General features: G+C 40.0%; 1 protein-coding gene and 1 long non-coding RNA gene across 6 annotated transcripts in view; both read left to right on the plus strand.

Moving 5' to 3' along the window:
- The window catches only part of LOC118251312 (uncharacterized), an 80,581-nt gene extending 78,927 nt beyond the window's left edge, over nt 1-1,654 (plus strand). The window contains exon 3 of the long non-coding RNA XR_004779755.2: nt 1,077-1,654. This is a non-coding gene — a long non-coding RNA (uncharacterized LOC118251312). The remainder of the gene's footprint in view (nt 1-1,076) is intronic.
- A 930-nt stretch (nt 1,655-2,584) lies between these two features.
- QRFPR (pyroglutamylated RFamide peptide receptor) lies at nt 2,585-21,888 on the plus strand. 5 transcript variants are annotated; one of them, XR_007708192.1, is made up of 7 exons: nt 2,585-3,024; nt 13,854-14,012; nt 14,375-14,436; nt 15,243-15,478; nt 17,055-17,152; nt 19,241-21,045; nt 21,803-21,888. XR_007708192.1 is itself a non-coding variant. In XM_035553465.2 (6 exons), the coding sequence occupies exons 1-6, from the start codon at nt 2,685-2,687 to the stop codon at nt 19,642-19,644; spliced, it is 1,299 nt and encodes a 432-aa protein (XP_035409358.1). In that variant the 5' UTR covers nt 2,585-2,684; the 3' UTR covers nt 19,645-21,752. The 5 variants fall into 5 exon arrangements, 3 of the variants coding, with proteins under 3 accessions (XP_035409358.1, XP_035409370.1, XP_035409375.1); XR_004779801.2 differs by lacking the exon at nt 21,803-21,888 and adding an exon at nt 17,333-17,404 and having other exon boundaries at nt 17,108-17,152; nt 19,241-19,381; XM_035553465.2 differs by lacking the exon at nt 21,803-21,888 and having other exon boundaries at nt 19,241-21,752.
- Nucleotides 21,889-22,191: the final 303 nt, after the last annotated feature.

The following is a 22,191-nucleotide window of genomic DNA, read 5'->3' on the forward strand; positions in this document are numbered from 1 at the left end:
CAGTAAGCATTTGCTTTCTCAATGTGCAAAATGACTGCTGATCACAGTTTTTACAAACTTCACCTGTGCAAATTGATTTTTTGTTTTCCCTTCACAGCAGCCGTACACTGAACTTAATGCTTGCTGTTAAAAGGGGAAAAGCTGGAGTGAAATTATAACTTCTCCTGGTTTCAGAAGAGAAAAGGTTATCACCTGTGCATGAGCTGACTGGTGTCATCCTGATGAATCATCTAATCAAAAAAAATTAGCATATGGTGGCATGAAGAAATAAGTGTTTATGACAGAGTGCAGTACAATTCACATTTCACTGCTTTTCCTGCTTATCAATCTGTAGGTTTGTGGCAAAAGAATATATAATTTACTTGAAGTCAAATTCAAGTCCTGGGTTTGCCAGTAATTTGATCTTAGTTCAAGTATCAAGGTTGTTTCACCAGAATACTAGATACAGAATTAAAATATTTCCAGCCATTTAATTAGTAAAGGGCTTAAATATTTCAGTTAAGCATAATGAAAAACACACTGTTTCTCTACAGCTAATTATTTGCTAGAATATTTTTCTGCTTGTTTTCAAAACCTGATTTATATTTGTAAACACGTCAGTTTCATGAATAATAATCAGGGGAACAGAAAAGTGTCTAGTAAATTATGATCTGTAAAGGTGTATATGTGCTACTAATAGCCTTTATTTTACAGCATTGTACAACCTCTCGCAGTACTTAAGACGTAAATCTGTTAAGTAGTACAAAGATCATGTAATGGCAATATTGATGCGCTATTGAAGTAAATAGCAAAACTCCATAGTCTTCAATGGAAACAGAAGTAGGTTTGGAAGTAGAAGATAAAAGATAAGGAGAATCTTTATTAAAAACTGAAAAAAGTCATGCAGGAGAAAGTAAATATATAAATGTATGTAAGTATTTGACAAGTGAGGTAGCAGTTTAGTTGCTGAATTCTAGAAAGCGGAAAGCCAGCTGAGGAAAAAGAAACTAGTTTTCTTCAAAAGTCTCTTTTATTCCTTGTCTTTTAAGAACCAAGGTAGTACTGCCTTCTTACACATGCACACCCTCTCTTTTCAGTTCTAGAGAAAAGACATTACATGACGGCTCGTCTCACTGAAGAGCCGAATGGCAGTGGGGAAGAGTCAGAGCAGTCCCGCGCTGCCTGCCATCGTGACCTGCAGGAAGGGAGGCAGCAGGAGTCAGCAGCGAGGGTGCTGAGCCGTGGGGTGCAGGATGAGGCAGAACACCGCCTGCCCCAAGCTGTAAGCTGTCCTTCTCCCTGCTTACCAACCAGTTGTAGTCCTGGGAAGCTGAGAAGTCATTTCAGTAATTTCAGCAGTTTTTAGATGAGGTTCCCTTTTGTAACCCAACCCTATTTCCTCCAAATATCATTTAATTCGGGTCAGGGAGCTGGGCAATACTGTTACTAGTGATTTGCCATATCACTTTTTTGATGTCAATGCTGCTGTTTCTTCGGTCAGGAGGATCATCAACGCTCACAGAGAACAAAACTTTCTGTAAATCCTACAGTCATCTTCTCCATGTGAGTAAATACTCAAGACAAATTATATCTGTAAAATTACCTGTCGTGCTTTTTTTTTTGCATTAAAAAGCCAGCTAAATCTGCAGCAGATGTAATAGCACACTTCTGTAGCCTACAGCTTCAAGATTTGTTTATATTATGCAGACCATTCAGATGTACTTCATTTTTAATGCAACTGTTTTACTATTTGTAATGAGCAATCATAGTAATAAAAAAGGATAGATGTGCAACAAATGTCCCTGTAAGCCATAAAACCTGATTATTTGCAGTATTTAGGTGAAAGCTTATTCTCCTTTGTTTGTAAAGTTCCCGACACGCTTGGATGCGTTTGCAATCAGTAATACAACACTTCACTCCACAAACACGACAACTGATCTTCTCTAAGTTCGAGCCTCCTTTATTTCTAATGGGAATGAAATCAGCTGAAACGCATCTAGTTTGGGTGTTAATAGAAGAGCTTCTAAATGCTGTTTTTGTTATTAATGTAATGGGGGGGAAGAGCAGGGAAAAGAAAAGGAGGGGATAAGAAAGGGTGTATGAGGAAAGTACAGGGGGGTTTACTATGCTCTATCTAGTTTAAGGCTGGAAAGAAGAAGAGCAATGAAAAAGCTGACTGGAAGAAGCAGTTTTAGGCTACGCGTGGTCAATTTAGTGCAATTAGACTCCAAAGAAGCCAGCCTGCTCTGTGGAACACAAGCCTGGCAGTGTCATTTTAGGACTGAAAGGTGAGCTTTTCTGGCCAATATGGCAGGGCTGTGAAAAGGTCTGTCTGAATTTTGGGTCCGAAGCCTGGAGCACCCGCCCTCCACAACAAGTACGGAGGACGAGGAGCGCCCCCCGTTACCGGGCCGGGGACTGCCCCCTCACGGCCGCGGCGCCGCCCAACGGCCGCCCCTCACACAGCGGCGGGGCCGTGGGCGGGACGGGGCGGCCCCGCGCTGCGCGTTGATTGGCCGCCGCCGCTCCCCCCGCCCCGGGCTGGCTGGCCGCGGCGCCGCTGCCGCCTCAAAGTTTGCCGCCGGGCGGAGCGGCGGCCGCGGCGGGGCGGGGGCTCCGCCGCTGCGGACGGGGAGGGTTTCGTGCGCCCGGGTGGGCGCGCTGAGGGGCTGGGAGGAGGGCGGGTGGGAGGTGAGGGTGTCGCCATGCGGTCCCTGAACATCACCCCGGAGCAGTTCGCGCAGCTCCTGCGGGAGAACAACGTGACGCGGGAGCAGTTCATCGCCCTGTACGGGTTGCGGCCGCTCGTCTACATCCCCGAGCTGCCCCGGCGCGCCAAGGCGGCCTTCGTCCTCGTCTGCGCGCTCATCTTCGCCCTGGCGCTGTTTGGCAACTGCCTGGTGCTCTACGTGGTCACCCGCAGCCGCGCCATGAGGACCGTCACCAACATCTTCATCTGCTCCCTGGCGCTCAGCGACCTCCTCATCGCCTTCTTCTGCGTGCCCTTCACCATGCTGCAGAACATCTCCTCCAACTGGCTGGGCGGTGCGTGCCGGGGCGGGACGGGCTCTCCTCGCCAAGCCTGCCGTCCCTGGGGTAGCCTTTGGGCTACCCGGAGCTGCTCGCCCCCGGGCTGCCCGCTGGTCGCCCCCTCGGGCGGTGCTCGGGTGCCTGTGCGCGCCCGGAGCTGCGGTGTGTGGGTAAGGGGCTGTGCACAGGTCGTGTGGGGCTGCGTGAGGCGCTCCTGAGGTGGCTTTTTTGCTCTAAACTTGGAGTCCGAGCTCATCATTCTCTCGTGGGGAGAAGGCTGTGTCCCTGGAGAAACAGGGGAGCGAGGGAATGCACAGGATTTATCTTGAAATGGTGAAGTGATGCGTTATTTTCAACATATCCTCTTATCCTAGGAATTATGGTGTATTCCCACTAGTATGAAGGACCTTTCTGATAACTAGAAAACACTTTAAAAAAAAAAATAAATAAATAAAAATGCATCCTAGGTCGAAAGAAGTAAAGTAACGAAAAGACAAAGCTGAAGTAATGTTAGCAAAAGGGTATTTCTCGACCTTTTCTTGGTCTTAAAACACGGTGTTAGGCAATTGTAAGTGGAAAAATGAAAGGGGTGGTTTTGCAGCAAGGAGCAGACACAGTCTTGTAGGACTGCAAATTGAAATGTTTGTAGCAAAAAGACTGTTTGTAAAGTGGTGCTGTTAAATTTCGGTTTCCAAGGCTTCCTGTGGTGCTACTGTTGGGAGATAGCGAAGGTTACTTTCGGAGCTCTGAGATTTAATTCCAGCACATTTGATGGACTCGAATGCGGGATAGGAATTGGTCAGAGGAGATTTGAAAAGCACGCAGACACATAACACAAGAAGTCAACTTTACTTTTGTCTCAAAGCCAAGAACTGTCAGGGAGGAGTGATGAATATGAAGCTACAGGTGCAAATGATAGTAAATACAGTTAAATATTTTTTGCAGCTGTTTTATTTTCTTAGAAGATGTTTTGGGGCAGGCAACCCTCATTTTTAAGATGATACAGATATTGAACCCCAAAATTAATGAGAATGTGTAATAAAAATAACGCGATAAATTGATAGCTATACTGCCGTGCCTTCGTTTTGACTATTGAAGTTCCAGTTCTTCTTGCAGATGAACACAGCAGAAAATTGCTGCAGGCATCAGGAGGTCCTGTGTAAGAGGGAGAAAACTGAATTGGGTAGCTGTCCCTAAAGATTAGAGTTGTCTTTCTCTCAAGATTAGAGTTGTGATTTCCCTCCCTTGTAGGGGGGATGCCAGTCTGTCAGCCTCAGACCACGCATTTGACCAGAGCCATCTAAAAGCTGGGTCCAATGAAGCCTCCACCTGAGGTGAATTACAGCAGAAATAGCAGAGGCATGTGGAACAGCATGAGTAAAGCATGTATGTTTCCCTTCATCTTATATTACTTGATGCTTGACAAAATCTACAAGTAGTGTAGAAATGATGGCATGGTTGCGACAAATATCTTCAGATATTCAGCACTTGGATATTTTGAAGGGTGCCATTGTATGGGTTTTACTGTACTTCTTGTCTACCTTCTTTGCAGTGCTAGAGCTTTTTAAGTGCAAATGGATTCACAGGTCCCATTGACTTTGATTTCAACCTTTACAGTCCCGGTAAGATAATTGGATTTAACTAACGTGGTATTGGCAGGGCATAATAAGTAGCATAATTGATGAATGTTGCCCTTCAGTGGGTGGGCAGGGAGTGAAGCAAAACTCAGGGAAATGAGATGTAAATTGAAGGTGTCCCAGGGGTGTCTGATTCTTGAGGCTCACACTGTGAAGCATGAATGGTGATTACAGTTATACTGCAAATCAGAGCCTGCCAGACTGGGAGGACTCTTTTTCCTTGCTTGCTTTAAAGGTGTAATTTTCCTTTTGCCTTCCATTTTCTAGTCTGAGGAGGCTTTATCTCATCCACCTTAATGCAAGCTGCTCTGAGTAGTGCAAGCTCCAACTCTGTTAAGAAAAAGCTGCTTTGAGTATGCAGTATATTCTTGCTGGACAAAGTGGTGTGTACTGAGTCATTTGATGCATGAAATAGCTCTGGGTTTCTGAGCTTTTAGAGTCACTTCACTTCTTGATCTAGCTGCACTTGTATCGCTAAAACAAGCATCTGTACTAGTTCATGTGTGCTGAGACACAAGTATGTTATGTACTTACCTTTGAGTTGGAGTTGGTCCTTTATTTCCATGCCTGTGTGCAGGTGTTTGTGTTTCTTCATCTTCTTTTCCCCTTCAAAAACACGCAACAGAACAGGAGAAGTGAGGGCAGAACTACAGTTGCTCTAGGATGAGATACAGAACATACAGAAGTAAGAACAGCCACAGCTTTAAAGTAGCTGTTAACTTTTAAGCCATTCCATGTTATCTCCGTAATGGGATGCTATCAGAAAGGAATAATTACCATTTTGTTCCTTCTAAAGTGAGAGGTGAAACACTTTCACCCAAAAGGCCTCCAGCTGTGCATAGTTTACAATAGGACTCCAGGGAAAATGTTAATAGCTGGCAATGTGAAGTAATTCAAACTGTGAATGGTGGAGTCACTCCTCTGTAACAGATTGTGTTTGTCAAAATTCTTTAGAAACCGAAGATTTCTACTGTTACACTTACCAGAAGTTAATTCATTTCCAGCAGAGATGTGAAATGCACTGACGTGACTTCTTCCACAGTATATTCATTAACACATTTTAACTTCGCTTACAGTTTAGCACCTGGAGTTTCAACGAACTGAACGTGCAGCTTGTTTTGCCTGGTGATTATGCAGTGCTAACATAGCTGCTAGCTCCACATATGCAGTAACTGGGACCAGCTCCATCTTGACCAAAAATGGGTGAATCCATATCGTTTTCAATTCTGCGATCTGTTAAGAATCTGTATAACAGCGTGAGACTCTTAAAGTGATAGTATAAGATTCAATTTCTTATTTATACTTTGCAACTAAAAAGGCTGTAATTTCTAGAAGACCTTTACATAGAAATTTTATGAACTAATCTCTCAGCAATGCAGAAGATACTGTGGAAGAAAATTAAAATTGTGGCTTTGGCATAAATGATGGTTGGTATCATTTGTTTGTATGAAGAGGATGAGATTGGAACTTGAATAAGAAGTGAAATTGGTGCATGCAGCAAAGGTGGTCTTGGTGCAAACTGGAGTGATTTGAGGATTTTGCTCACTTACGATCATAGGTGGGAGACAACAGTAGAGGTCCTGTGGTCATACTGATGGCTGCCCTGTTAAGGGTCAATTTGGGCTTTTGTCTGGGTCAAATATCTAAGAGTTGCTTTATTTTCTGAAACAGATTAGCTGAGTAACAGTGATATCTTTGCAGAACTGCCTGCAGCAACTGGGAAATTACTTCTCGTGTTGTATAAATAGAATAGCCCTTGCAAAAGATCAAGTCAAAACATGAGATTACTGTAGACCTAATACATGTGCTGCATCTTGCTCGTGAATTTTGCATCTTATCAGACAGGATGTGTCTTCTTAAAACTGGTGTCGAAGGCTGTTTTTTCCTATCACTTGGGGAGTGTTGGGTCACCTGAAACACAGCAGCGTTTGAGATGCCCTTGTATATCTTTTCTGACCTCCAGGTACTGTGAAGGAGAGGTGCATCTTCTGTCTATTGCTGTCTTATCTGCCTATTACATATAGCTGCCTTGCTTCCTGAACGCATCTGAAGAAGCGGTAAAGGTCTTTTTAGGCACCTCGTATGCTCCTTTGTACAACAGTTCCTCGCCTCTACAAGTTTGGCTGAAAACCAAGTGGTGTATCGTAGCCAGTTCTGCACTTAGGGTGCTTTCTGCACCAAACATCTTAGGTCAAGCAGTGTGTTACTTTACAAAGTTTCTGTATGAGAATGTGTAAATATTCCCTTCTGACAAAATCATCATCAATAAAATCACTGGGCCTCTTTGTGCCTGGTATTCATAGATATCTCTAAGCTCTCATTCTTATTTTCAGTGTTGCTTCAGGACCTTGTTCTCACTGGCTCACTTCTGGAATGTTCCTTGATGCTGGACAGTTTCCATATGCTCTCAAACTCTGCTGACATGCTGTTAGGGTTAATACTAGACAGTAAAACTGGAGATGAGCTTCCAATAACTGGCTATCTTTTTTTTAAGCTTTTTTTAACTTTTCCGTTTAAGTTGTGTCTAGACTTGGTGTAAATCAAGTCAGAGACACAAGAACACTCTTCATCAGTCTCCCGCAGTGTAAGAGGTTATGTCTTTGGATTGTCTGTGTCCATGAGAGCAAGATGATTTTAGTTCTCCGTTTTGTTGAAATCCTGCCTTTGCATTCATTCTGTCACTACTATTGTTTACTTTCACATATGTGCTTATAAGTAGAGGTAGGAATAAAATGCTGTGTGAAGATAGTTTGAGAACAGGTTATCCAGTGAATACCTCAGTAAAGGAAATAATGGGCTTGGTGTTTTTTTTTTTTTTTTTTAAATATAATATAATTGGCAGGATGACATCTGACAAAAGCAGCAAAAGAAGGTTGATAGAAGAAAACTTGTATGTTTAGCACAGGGAATTTCTGCAAATTGTGGATCAATATTCCACACAATGACTGATGTAAAATGTTTGCTGTTGCATTAATCAGGCAGAGAAAGCAAGCAAGTTGAAGAATGTGGATGGATTGGTTAGTGTTTTATCTGAGGTGGTTGTTATATTCTTGGCAGAAGTATCTGGCAATCTTTGCCATGGATTGAGACTGTTTACCATGTCCTGTTCTGGTCCCTGCCAACACCTCACCTGTTCTGCTTGCTGTTGTTACCCCAGCTGCAAGTGGTATAGTGCCCTTTGGTGGTTTGGTGTTCTAACAGCAGTGCTTTGCTGCAGAGCTGTCCTGCATCCTTGCACATGGGTATTTGTTTTTACTCATTGATTGCTTTGTTTTGCAATAAGCTGCTGATTTGCCTGAAGGCTGTGGTGCCTGTTTCGGTGGCTTTGTCAAACCATGGACAAAGCTGAATGTGAGCCTTGGTGGGGAAGGAGTGTGGACGGCGTGGAGACAGAATTCCTTGGCCAGCTAGCCCAAGCTGTGTTCACGCTTTCAAATCACAGCACAGAGGGAATGGTGTGGACTATACCATGTATCGGTAAACAAACTATGGGCTGTTCAAGGTACATGCTCTAATTGTGTGGGCTCAAACCGAACCCTTTTATCTCATCTGCTGTACTTGACCTTAAACAGTGAGGTATAAATAACTACAGATCTATTATTGTGTGCTACGCTCATATGTTGTTTGGGGCAGAGCAGTGTATAATGTTCATTATTCTCTACAGGTCACAGGTGAGAGGCTTGTGCGTCACAGATAGCAAACTACTAAAGATACAAAATACCTGTATACCCAAGAATTGGCATAAAACAATACCGTGCCCAATCTAGTATGAAGGACCTTCAAGGATACAAGCTGTGTTATTGCAACTGACTTGTTTTCTGCCCTGAAGTTACAAAATAAAAGAAAACAGACCTTGTTTGCATCAAGGAAGCTGGAGAGAACTGTGTTGGAAGTTGAGAGAGAGATTTTCCAGTGCAAGGGCTTGGTCAATAACATTTTAACAGAGGAAACTGCAATGTAACTTTTACCAGAATGGTTTTAGAATTTTGCCTTTGCTACCCTAATAAAAGAAAAATAAACAGATGTTTCAAACAGTGGTGATGAAATGGCAAACTTAGAGATACAGAGACAACATCTTGATAATGAAGATGCGAAGAATTGCGTAAGGGCATACTGTTCATATTTGCAGCCTTCCGAATATATTGTCATTGGGGAAAACTAATAATTGATTGAATAAACCATGCAGTTTTTGGCAGTGCATGAGGAATACTTTTGGGAATGTCTTAGCCTCTTGCAAAGGAGAAGCAATTAGTTATTTTCATTCCCAGTAATCCCCTGTAAGTTTTCTTTCTCCATTGGAAATGGTTGGTATTAAATGCTTCAGTGCCTTCTTAAGTAATGATCTATTGGAGGTCTTTGCTGAAACACTTACTTTGTAGAAAGTTAAACATTTTAATACTTTACCACATCTTAAATATGTATATTTTAAAATATTCCAAGAAGTCATGTTTCTGTATGGGGGGAGTATGACACTTAAGTGGAAAATGAGCAGGCATAAAAGGAGATACTTTCTCAGCAAGTTTCTCTTTAAAAATAAATAAATTTAATGGCCTTTAGAAAGTCCTTGAAGAATATTTGTCAGATTCTTTCCACTACATACTAGATTCCTGAAACTACTTAATGGTTTGCAAAAGAACTGAAGCAAAGCTCTGTTCTGGAAGATTGAACATAGACACAGCTCCCCCTGTAAGTGAAGAAGAACCTAAGGAGTAGGTGGGGTAGGCGGGGGTGGAAGGAATGGAGAAGAAGAGGAAAAATGCCTTTTTTCTTTTTTTTTCTTTTTTTCCTGAAGGTAGCTACAAATTCCTTTACATCAAAGGTGAGCTGCACAGAAGCAGTCGATAGAAGATGATTTTCTATTTTGAAGTTTTTCCCTCTGTAATCCTATGTATTGTATTTACCAGGCAATCTATCATTTTGAGGCCTGATAGAAGAAATCTAATTTTAGCCCATTAATATAATAAATTTATGGAGCTATTTTTCTGCTCTTATCACACTTCTTGTCTTTGAAAGACAAGACAAACAATGACTTTTGTGCTTTGTTTTCAATGATTTAAATGCTGCGGGAGTTCGAGCTTAAAGGTTTAGAAATAACAGAGCAACCTGCTCAGCTTGGAAATAGTGAATGATAGAGCTCCTCTTAAACTCCTTCACTTAGCACTGAAGGTGGCTTTAGTAATTTATGTCCATTTCAGATAGTGGCCCCGAAGCTGCTGCCCTTCCAGGATATCTGGGGCCCTAGTGGTAGGGCTTTCTTCTTGAGGTTGGAAGCAAGAATTCTAGGCCCTCTTTTCCGCAATTCTCTTGTTCAGTGATTACAGCCTTCGCTTAATTAAGGGGAAGGAAGAAGAGATGCATCATCTGTGTTTTGGGAAGATCCCATAAAACCTACCTCACCTGTTAACATAAGCAAGGTTGTGTTTAGTGTCCAGAATACTGTGTCGAGTTTCGGACTCCAAGTACAAGGTATTCATAAACAGCTGAGTTTAGCAGAGGGCTGAAAAAGGATTGAAACCAATTCAAATATAATTAAGGATGATGGAGCTGGATCTGAAGTCTGAGGTCAGATTTCCATTGAAGTTGACTCTTCATCTGGCTGTGACACTTTAACCACTTTCTTCTTTGTTAAACAGTTTCAAACGCTCATAGAAACTAGAGCTGATTTTCTTGCTACTGTCACTTAAGTTTGGTGAAGTTTTACACATGAAGCACTGGAGTGCCTCATAGTTTCAGAAGATAGGAACTTGTGTAGTGAGTGACAATTCAAGGCAAACAATACCCCTAAAGTGATGTGGTAACGTTAATGCAAGTTGATATTCAGAGATGCTGGCCTTAGTTGCATGAGGAGCTTCAGGGAGGTTGAAATAATGTCCTTTTGAAAATTTCTTGTTATTTTTTGCTTACCAAATGTACGTGGCTGTTGTTTTTCTTTGGCTACGAAAGTTCAGTTCATTAAGGAACCGAGATGCATGCATGTGACCGAGCAAGTGTCTATTTCAGCCAACTTCACCTGCAATGAAAAGCATCCTTTTGTTTCATGATTCTGGAATTGATGATGTCTCTCCTCATTTAGCTCAGGAGGGTTAATCTATAGATACTGTGCAGACTCTTCCTTTTACTACCTTTTAAATGCTTACTTATAGCTTAGTTGGTCACTTTTTGGGAATTTGCCTTCAGAGATGAGAAGCAAGGAATTTTTACAGCCTTTTTTCTTGGAGATTAAACTAATGGCATAATGTTAGTGTGTGCTCTTTCTGTTATTGGGAAGAAAATGGGAACATATCAGTAAAGGCAATGAAAGTCTGAGTTTAGTGGATCTTTTCACTCTTCGTTTGGGAGTTACCACCCATTGAACTCAGCTGTTCTGTTTGCTCTTTGAATAATTAGACATAGGCTGAAAATTCTGCCAGACTCATAATTTTAGTGAAAGTCACTGCCTAATTTTATTACTTAAGTAGGGTGATAGACTGATACTTCTTTGCTTCCTATGAGTGTTTTAGAGTTCTGAGACTTGAGTGAAGGAATCTTGTATTACAGTCAACCCCCTACAATGGAGTATAGTTCAAATGGACTCAACTATTTGACTTCTTTCAGGATATGAAAAACAGCATATGAGGAAAGGTTTTTTTGCCACAGCTTTATCACTCAAACTGGGACTCATTTATTGAAAGAGGAGATTGTACACTTAAGAAAAATATTTAAATTTTGCTTTTCTGCTCATGTAGTTTTTTATTTTTTGTCAGGTGTCACCTCTACTACTTTGTTAGTGGGGGGAAAAAACTTGAAAGTGATAGCAGAAAACTAGGATTTAGTAGGATTTGGAACTGAAGGAAAGTCTGATTTTTCAGAAAAGACCAGAGACTGTGAGCCATAGCCTTTGATTTGGTTGTATTCAGCATTCAACACGCGCAAAGGTGTAACTTGAGCTTGCTTTTTATTATCTCAGTGCAGAAGTTTCACCACCTTCTGGTTGAAGGACTATGAATTTGATGGTCTGGGTCTGGTGCTTGTATGTGTAGTGCATCCCATATCATACTGGGTCTGATGAGAAATGGATAAGATGTCAAGTTAGTAAGATGATGACCATGTTTCGTGAGAGGTTGACTTTGTGCTTATTTTGTTCCTGCCAGCTCCCTGGTGACATACATTCTAGGTCAGAAACTGTGGTGAGAAGCAGACATACAGCCTTCTATACAGTTCCTGCTGACCATGCTAAAATTTCAGTTGAATAGATTAAAACTGGGCTGTGTGGTATGTATTTTTAATTCTATTTTAAGACAGATCTGTGAGCATGTTGACTGTGGTGCTGGTATTGACTATGTATTTCGAAGGTCCTTGACTTCCATCCACTTATCCCCTGTCCTCCCTTTCCCTTTTTTGAGCTACAGAAAGTGATTTTTTTTCCTCTCCCAGTTAGGATTGATCAAACCAGTGGAAAACCAGTTCCTTCTAGACAGAAGTTTACCTGGTCCTTGTTCCCTTTATGGAGAGCAGGATTGAGTTTTGATAGCTTCCATTTTGTGTTCTTTCTGTTTCCTGTGCTTTTCTTTCATAAGGTGCCTGTAGGATATTAAAGCTTAACTTAGTCAAATGGTTATCTGATCCAATTCTGCTATGAGTTTATGGAGTGTATCTGGGTAAGGTGTAAATAATGATGACATAAAGGAAATATCGACAGCTGTTCCAGGAACTAATAGCCAACACTGAACTGTAGGCGTGTAAGAGAACTGTAGGAATGCAGATACACAAAATGATCTCAGGGTCAGAAATGGACAGAAAATGAGTGAACAAGGAACAGGCTGGGAAAAGTGTTAACACAAGATTTTTGTTGAAGACTTATTTAAACACAGTTTCTAAGATGGCTGGACTTGAGTGTGAGTAATGGAGAATGATAAATAACCTGGTAAGAATTAAATATGTACTTTTTGGAAGCTATAGCAGCAACAAAATCTAAAGATCTGTGATAGTTGCGCATAAATACAGCATCTCACTGGAAACCTATACAACTAGGAAACTGCATTTAATTTCAACATTGTCATCAACATAGTGCGTTAATTGGGAGGAAGAAGGGTGATTTGGAGAATGGAAAAATGATGAAGAGGTTGAATTTTTCTCTTAAGTTATGCATAGCAGAGGGCTCCTCTAATATAACACTCAGCAGAACATTGCTTTAAGTGCTAAAGTGTACAAATAGAGTGGTATTTAAATGAGCAGAAGAAATGTATTTGCAACAGCAGGAAAAAGTCAACTTCTAAACAAGTGACACTAAGACCTTGTAAAAACTAAAGGGTAATCTGCTGAGGTAAAAGATAGTATCCCTGTAACTTTACATTTGACAGTAAATGGTGGAAGACTTGGTCAAAAGCAAAATAGGAATAAGTCTTGGACTGATACAGAGCAAGTGAATGTAGAATCATAGCGTAACCTAAGTTGGAAGGGACCCACAAGGATCATATAAGTCCAACTCTTGGCTTCACACAGGACCACCCTAAAATCAGACCCAATGTCTGAGGGCATTGTCCCAATGCTTTTTGAACTCCGGCAGGCTTGGTGCTGTGACCACTGCCCTGAGGAGCCTGTCCCAGTGCCCGACCACCCTCTGGGTGCAGAACCTTTCCCTGACACCCAGCCTGACCCTCCCCTGTCCCAGCTCCACGCCGTTCCCTCAGGTCCTGTCGCTGTCCCCAGAGAGCAGAGCTCAGCGCCTGCCCCTCTGCTCCCTTCGTGGGGGAGCTGCACGCTGCCATGAGGCCTCCCCTCAGCCTGCTCTGCTCTGGGCTGAACAAACCAAGGGGCCTCAGCTGCTCCTCACACATCTTCCCCTCCAGACCCTTCACCATCTTCGTAGCCCTCCTTTGGGCACTCTCTACTAGTTTTATGTCCTTCTTATATTGTGGTACCCAAAACCGCACACAGTGCTCGAGGTGAGGCTGTACCAGTACAGAGTAGAGTGGGAATAACAGTAGGCATTAATATGTCCTTAGAACTCGTGTTCTTACAGGTGTAGTATGTACAATGGAAGAATGACTATTGGAAGCTGCATTTGATGAATTGTTTAAATAGGAGACTTAGCAGTTTAACTGTTAAAAAATATATAGAAATACTAGTCTGTTCTTTTTGCATGATATCTCTTTGTATAACAGTAGACTTATTAGTATTTTTTCATGAGCCACAACAGTTGCATGTTTTACTTTCTGACAATTGCAGGTGCCTTTGCATGCAAGATGGTACCGTTTGTTCAATCCACTGCTATTGTAACTGAGATTCTTACAATGACCTGCATTGCTGTGGAAAGACATCAGGGAATTGTGCATCCACTAAAAATGAAATGGCAGTACACCAATAAAAGAGCTTTCACAATGCTTGGTAAGCTTTTTTTTTCTTTTTTAAGAAGAGAGGTTCAAAAATGTGCAAGCACTGCTAAAGGAATGTCACAATTGCAAATGATCCTTCCGTTGTAACACAAAGAATATAGGTAATTGTGCTTACACAAATTAAATTGCCTTTGTATGTACATACTGATAAATGAAGGTATTTTGAGAGAAGAGAAATTGATAACAGAAGATCTTGCTGTTATAGATATGAATCTTGACTGATATATGCCTCATTGAAAATTACTATTAAATAGTCTATTTTGCATGGTTTTTAAAGATGAAGCTGTTAAACTGTTCATACCAAAACTTACACTCCTTGTTGTACGGAGTACTAAAAAAATTATTTGTTTACAGGCATAGTCTGGTTGCTGGCAGTTATTGTTGGGTCACCTATGTGGCATGTTCAACGGCTTGAGGTATGTTAGGTGAAACGGGAATTTGTATTTTCAACTCAGTCCTTCCTGGATCTTTTTGCACCTTTAGCAATGAGATTGAATAAGCTCTTGAGAAATGTAAGAGGGGAATAACAGAAATGGAGCTTTTGTTTTATGTGCCAGCATGAGAAAGATGAATAGTTAGGACTTGCATGCACTACAAGATGGACTGCCAGCGGGGACTAGTCATGTCTACCCTCATTAGGTCAAAGAGCACTGATTGTATCTGGGATTTGCACTGTAGCTTCCTTTTTTCTTTTTCTTGAAGTGCACTGACTCAGCAATGTAGGACTTAGATTGATGTTTCAGGATGATGATGTCTCCTGCAAGATTTTGAAGAACTGTATCTAGTTTAAAGTGTAATTAACTGCCCATTATAGTTTAAGGAGTTAGTGTACACTTCTAGGAAAAAAAAAAAAGACTTGTCAGAATCTGTTGCTTGTGAGTCTGAACACTTACAAATTTATTCTAAGAAGTTGAATATGTGAAGTGTCTATACACCTATCTCTATTCACAAAATACATACCCAAGACTTTCTTTGAGAATCCTAGTGTAAAAAAAGTTTTGAGGAGTGCAACTTAGAGCATCTCCTGACCTTTCTTTGTCAACTTGGGTCAATACAACACTTAATGTGGAGAAGTGGTTGGAAGAATTTTCTCACTTTAAAAGGTCTCTCTGTTGAATTTCAGTTCTTGTATTAAGAACCAAGAATATTTCAATAATGCGTGTTTTTTTTTTACACTTGGGATAATTACTGTAGTGACTCAACTCCTTTATGCTTGTTACAGGTTAAATATGACTTCTTGTATGAAAAAGTCTATGTTTGTTGCCTGGAAGAATGGGCTAGTCCAATTTATCAGAAGATATATACCACCTTTATTCTCGTTATACTCTTTCTTTTTCCACTGATATTGATGCTTTTTTTGTACACTAAAATTGGTTACGAACTCTGGATTAAGAAACGAGTGGGAGATGCTTCTGTTCTTCAAACCATTCATGGGAATGAAATGTCTAAAATATCAAGGTTTGTAAAATAAAATACAATTGGCATTTTGACTTTTAGAAAGCTATTTTTATTGACAAGTTTTGAGAACCAGTGCAAAGAGATCCATCTTATCTGTGGGGAATTCGGCAGGCATAGCCTGGATTTTTAAAGCTAGCTAGTTATTTAAACAAGATACCCATATTAATGCAACTTAAACAGTTTTCATCAAAATGTGGAATTGCAATACCTTGAATGTCAAGCTCTCTCAATAAATCTGATATCCTTCATCATGAAATCCTTCTTTTTAAAAGATGTAGGTCGTGAGTTGGAAAGTAACTTGGAAAAATGTTGGTAGGTTATTTCCTTATATTCTATGGAAAGTTCTTTATAGAATTCGAAGACTGAATACTGCTTTATGATCTTACAAGTTAAACTGGTGTGTGTGTGGGGGGGGGGGGGGGGGATCAGAATTCACTTTAAAACCACTTTCACACAGTTTATCTTGTTATAACTTCTGAAGAGTTTTTGGATGTTCTCAGATTTGTGTGAGACTACCTGGATGGTAGCTCTATATCTGAAAAGTTACATTTTTTGTTCACTGATAATTACTGATTTTTGTAAGTTTGTTTACATTTATAATATCTTTGCTATTGAGCACTATATATGGGCTACCCTTCATATTACCTCATGCTTTTGCCTTTAATTTGGCAAATTGATCCATTGAATGATTTGCTAGAAACCTCTAACAGGTCAATTCATTGAGGAGCATATCACCTTAAATATGTACTGTAAGAAATAGCTTCAAGCTGCTTGTAAGTAATGATTCCTTAGACATTTGTCTAATGGAGTACCCAAGGAAGCAGATGATTTTATCAATCGGAACTAAAAGAGGATGCAATTTTACAGGAGTTAAGATAATGTGAGCTGTGGGCTACTCCATGGCTTAGTGAATGTCCCACGTAGTGGGAAGAAGATTCTGTGACTGCAAGTGTTACTTCTTTAGCTCAAGTGAGAGATCTATCTCGGGATCTAGAAATGTAGTTATATGAATAATATATCATTTTGAGAAAAATGATAAATTCATGTGTACCTTGAGTTTGTGAAGCATTCTGGTGCAGGCAAGGGAGCATATTTCTTGCTCTCAATTCCAGCATTTTACTTACCAACAAAGGCTAAATGTTGCAGGCATAGCTTTACCTACTCTCAAATTCTTTGTATAATCAGGTGCTGCAGGTATGGCAGTGCTCCCAGTTCTAGGACTGAACTCTTGTTTTTGGAGCTATTAATGGAATTTCATGGTTTTTAACCCATCTGTTACTGTTGGAATTACATCTGCTTGAATAGAATGAAAATGCATTGCAAGACATGCTCATGTCATTGCTTGCTGCTGCTATGGAAATGCCTTGCATTCCTGACAGGGATTATTTATTTACTAGTTTTATATGCTACCATGGTTCTTGTTTCAAAGGGAATGATGCGCTTCTGAGCATTCTTCCAGGGTTTTGTTTGCATTTGCAATCATCGGACATGTTTCACTGAGTGAAACATGCAAACATATGTAAACCACAAATCAGTTCATAGTGATTCAGTATGGAATGTCTTGATGCAATTTCAGGAAGAAGAAGCGAGCAATTGTTATGATGGTGACAGTGGTGTTTCTCTTTGCAGTCTGTTGGGCCCCTTTCCATGTGATCCACATGATGATAGAATACAGTGAGTATCTGCAACGTGTCATATAATAAAGTCTTTCCCAGTGTGCTTTTTCTCTTTTCTGATAATGGAACTACAGATTATGAAAAGCTAGCGCCGCTGCAGCATTCGGCTATAAAATATGTCTGTTAGCACAGGTTAATGGTGTGCTTATAAATCCTGAATCACTGTCTTGTAATGGAGGTGCGTAATCAACAACAGATGAATTATTCTGAAGTCTGAGGGATAGAATGTTCTGCCGTGCTCACACAAAATGTAAGTACATTTCAAAAAACCTCTTATCAGATGTAGTGTTTGGGAAATATCTTGTATCTGAGATATACTTGTGTGTCAGCCACATCCCCTCTTCCCTGCTGTGTGAGGTAAAAAAAAAAAAAAAATCCTTATGTTTTACTGTAAACCTGACTGGACTTTGCAGGACGGTTGGGAGGGAACCCAAACTCTCTGCCAGCTCTTTTAGAATTTATATCCTAAAAGAGGAGGTTGCCATTGTTTTCTGAATTTGTACAGCACATAATCCAGTTCTGAAAAGGAGGTTTGCTATTCATAATGAAACTCCAGAAATAGCAAGACTTGAATATTAGGATGGTGAGCCTATCTCTGTAGATTCATTTTCTTTCTATGTCTGTCATCCTACCCTAATTTGCTGGAAGGTCAAAAGTACCAGGCTGGAAGGTAAAAGTTCTTTGCAAGTAGAAAACCCCTTGAACATGTAACTTTTGAAATTAAATGTAAATTTGATACATGAAGACTTCTATTTGCATCTACGTAAATTATCATACTGCTTTGAATTAAACTGCTATGAAATATTTATCTTTTCACTTGGCCTGGTTTTAATGAGGTAGGCATATTGGGAATATAAATACAGTGATAATGGTGAGGCACTGGCACGGGTTTCCCAGAGAGACTGTGGATGTCCCATCTCTGGAGTTGTTCAAGGCCAGGTTGGACGAGGCCCTGGGCAACCTGATCTACTGGGTGGCGTCCCTGCCCATGGCTGGGGGGCTGAAACTACATGATCTTTAGGTCCCTTCCAACCCAAGCCATTCTGATTCTATGATAATATCCCTTTATTATTATCTTCTAATCCATCTGAACTTCTTCAGTGCTCTGGGTTGGACACTAGTTTTGAAATACACTCTTGTTATCTGCCCTCTTCACTATTTGCCTAAATTTGCTTGGGTCTTGCACAGTTCACTTCCTATCTCCTACATGGGTACTGTGACAGGATGTGGGACTCTGCAGCTGGCAATGCCTACTGCAGCAGTAGCTGTTGTACTCTACTTTGAAAATGCAGCAGCCATTTATTTGCTTTCTATTTCAGATGAGATTGTAGGTAAGTTAGCAGTTCTGTAGCCAGTTAGCAGAACCAAATCACGTTTATATGTGGGAAGAATAAAAAATACAAAGCTGTGGCTATTAGAATTGTCTGAGTTGTCCTGTGATAGGGTTGCCTGTAATGATCCATGAACGGGGCTCTGTATAATGCTTTGCTTTTTGCACTGCCAATTTGGTGGATTATTTCAGCTGCTGCATGGCCTTTATTTTGCTGTGTAAACCAACCTTTATACTGCTTATTCCAAGTTTGGTAGCCAAGTATTTAAATTCAAGGAATTCAATGTGATCTCAGTAATTAAGAGTGAGATATGACCAAGAAGATGCATTTTTTATACCATGAGATGATCTGCGCCATGAATGGTTGGTGGCAAGACAGGGATTGGTGTTGTCGTGTTATAGTACTTAGACATTGGAGAAGGATGTGAAATGCAGAGCCAGAAGAAAAATAAACAAGGCCTATGTTTAGGAAATCAGAAGTTTTCTGTTGCTTTGCCACTAAGCAAGTTTTTTGGCTAATAAATTGCTTTTTTTGGACTATTCTGTTCTTCCTGATGTATATAACAAAGCAGGGCTGTGCGGTAGATTGTATTCTTTCCTTGCTGATGAAATCCTGTTGATGATAATAAAGGCCTCTAGCAAGGTTTTTTGCTGATGTTAAACAAAAACTTCTAATGCCATACTGGATATATATATAGGCTAAGCAGTGGATATTTGTCATTCTGTGCTTACAGCGTACTTCCTTTTCCTTTCCAGGTAACTTTGAAAAGGAGTATGATGATGTAACAGTCAAAATGATCTTTGCAATCGTTCAAATTGTAGGATTCTTCAATTCTATTTGCAACCCTATTGTGTATGCTTTCATGAATGAAAACTTCAAGAAAAATTTTCTGTCTGCCATCTGCTTCTGCATTGTCAAAGAAAATGTGTCACCAACCAGGCAACTTGGAAATTCAGGGATTTCTATGAGGCAGCAAAAGGCAAGTGTTTCTCAAAGAGATCCTACTGACTCGGGTGAGGCAAGGGGGGAAGCATTCAGCGATGGCAACATTGAAGTAAAGTTCTGTGATCAACCGGCTTCAAAAAGGAATTTGAAAAAGCACCTTTCCTTATTCAGCTCTGAGATTACTGGGCATTCTGTGTTGGGAAGTGGACAGTAGCTTTAAAAAGGTTTTCAGAATGGGAAAAAAAATGTTCTCTTTATATCATAACTTTGAACAAGCCATTTAAAGTAGTTTTCTACTTTAAGTGTTGAAATGAGAGAGAGGGAAAATATTTTGATTATAATGTTGGAATAATGGTCAAGAAAATGTAATATATTTTATAAAAAAAAAAAAAAAAGGAATAAAATTTTGGAAAACAATCTCACTATGCGATTTCCAGAAAAATATTTTTCCTCCTCAGCTAATTTGGGGCTTGCTTGCCCTCTGATTTTAGGTATACCAAACAACTGTTGGTATATATGGTCTGTTTATTCTGTCTGGTTCCTGGCACTCTGCTGGACTGTACTCAGCTGAATGCCAGAAGACAAGAACTATGGAGAGAGTGCACACTTCCTTTGGACAGCTTAGGAATCTCACATGGGTCTAATGCTGTTTGTAAGATCTGCTCTGTGCAGCTCTGAGGACAGAGAAACTTCATATCTGACTTCAGGAAAAATGCAGACTGAGATGCAATTCTGTTTTGCAAAGTATGTGAAAGCCAGCCAGAATTTGGTTCTGAAGAAATTATCATTTAGATTTCATGCATGTCTGGATTTTGTTAACAGGAAGTTAATAGAAATTAACAATGCATGTATAACTAATGTGCTATTTTTACAAGTTAATTTTTGGGTACAAATTTAAAGGCCAGTGTCCTTCCCTGTAAACTGCATTATTCCTCCTGAAAAAGGTAGAAGTTGAAAAAGTGCTATACAAATCAAGGGCCTGCATATCCTCGAAGTGTGGTCTGTAAACACTGGTTTTATCTTAGTCATGCTTTCATATGCAGTTTATGGTTGGAAATTGTGTTGCTGTTTTCTGGAGGTATACGAGGGCCAGGCTCAGAGCCTGTTGGACTCTACAGAAGACTTCTAGTTGAATACTGTAGTCTTTTGACCAGACATTTCTCTGAAGATTTGCACAAACTTTTTTCTCTCTCCCTCATCCTTGAAGTGGATTAAATACTGTGGAAAGCCAGTATTACAAAGTTGAAATCCATAAAATTCTATAAAAAAAAAAAAAATAAAAAAAAAATTGCTGTCAGCGTGTCCAACTGAAAAACTGTAAAATAAAAAGTTTCTTATGAGTGTGGGACTGGGAAAAAAACTATGATCTAGAATGGTATCCTGTGATCTGATCCGACAAGCAAGGCTTTGAAATGCGTAATTTACAACTCCAGTTAAGTTTGGTTTGAACCCCTCAGTTGCCTGTGAAATGTTGATGTTCTTCTGTCATCCCTTGCTTCCCCTAGCAGATTTAATATTTCGTTTACACATAATTGTCAATGAAAATGATTCACTGATATTCATGGATAATTTGGAAGTACACCGGTCCTGTGTAATATTTACAGACACCCACTGGGTAAGGCATTCTGATGCTGGCTTGTGACATACTCTTTATTATTTATTGTACTGTGTATGATATACTTTGATGCAATTACAGAGAGAGATTCTGAACTCGCCCTGACAGCCAGGAATTATGAGCACTCTTGCTTATATTAGTATATATATTAAATAAAATACTGACTTCAGAGTGCTAGGTCTGGGTGAAACAGCATGAGTGAAATCAGATTTTGCCTCAGTCAGTCATGCAAACATTCCCCTGTGCATTACCTTTGAATAACGCTGGTAAGCAACAGCAACAATTTTTGCCTGTGATTACATCTGTGGTTTTCTTTGCATTTAGTTCAAATTTCTAGAAATGTCTCTCATAGTGAAGTTTTCTGCACTGCAAATAGGGGTTCAAAGGTTTAACACCGTTTTCCTCGGTGCAAAGTTGATCTGGCTGATGATGAGAACTATGTGGTTTGACAGAATATATTACTGAAAAGCACTTTATCTTAAGCTTTTCACTTTATTTGTACCGCTAATTTCAATGACAATTTAACAACAAAGTTGATAGCTGCTTTGTAAAACTTCCAAGTATTTTGTGCTTTTGTTTTAACTGTTTCTTCTATTGTATCACAAAATGTTATCTCAATAAATGACTGTTATAGTATTATATTTTTTTAATTAAAATTCCATTTTGGTATTGCTAGTGCTGTTTGCACTGGGAGCATCTACTATGAACTTTGAGTCTTTGTTTGGAGATTTATGTAAGCTTATATTTACATTTTCAGGGATTAATTTCCAGTTCTATTACAAGTTCCAGCTGCTACTGTCATCCCGAGAGATGTGATTTAACGGGCTTTTTACTGAAAAAGGTAGGACGGGAAAAAAATCTAATCTTGTGGTAGGAGAGAAATGGTATTTCAGCGCAGATATGTGGTTACAGTTAGATTAATATAAACCAAACTAATACAGACAGTTCTTGTACATCTTAATAAACTATATCATTAGTGCCTTTTGACACAATAGTTGTCTCGAGCCAGATAATCTTGTGAGAAATCCTAGCTGCAAGGAATAGAAGATGCTTTATTGAATTGAGCAGAACCAAGATTTTGTCCATGTTTTCTTAATTTGCTGGAGCTTTAGCTTTGATTTAACTAACACATCATTCTGTTGAATT

The sequence above is a fragment of the Cygnus atratus genome, chromosome 4, assembly GCF_013377495.2.
Source record: "Cygnus atratus isolate AKBS03 ecotype Queensland, Australia chromosome 4, CAtr_DNAZoo_HiC_assembly, whole genome shotgun sequence".
Lineage (NCBI taxonomy): Eukaryota > Metazoa > Chordata > Aves > Anseriformes > Anatidae > Cygnus > Cygnus atratus.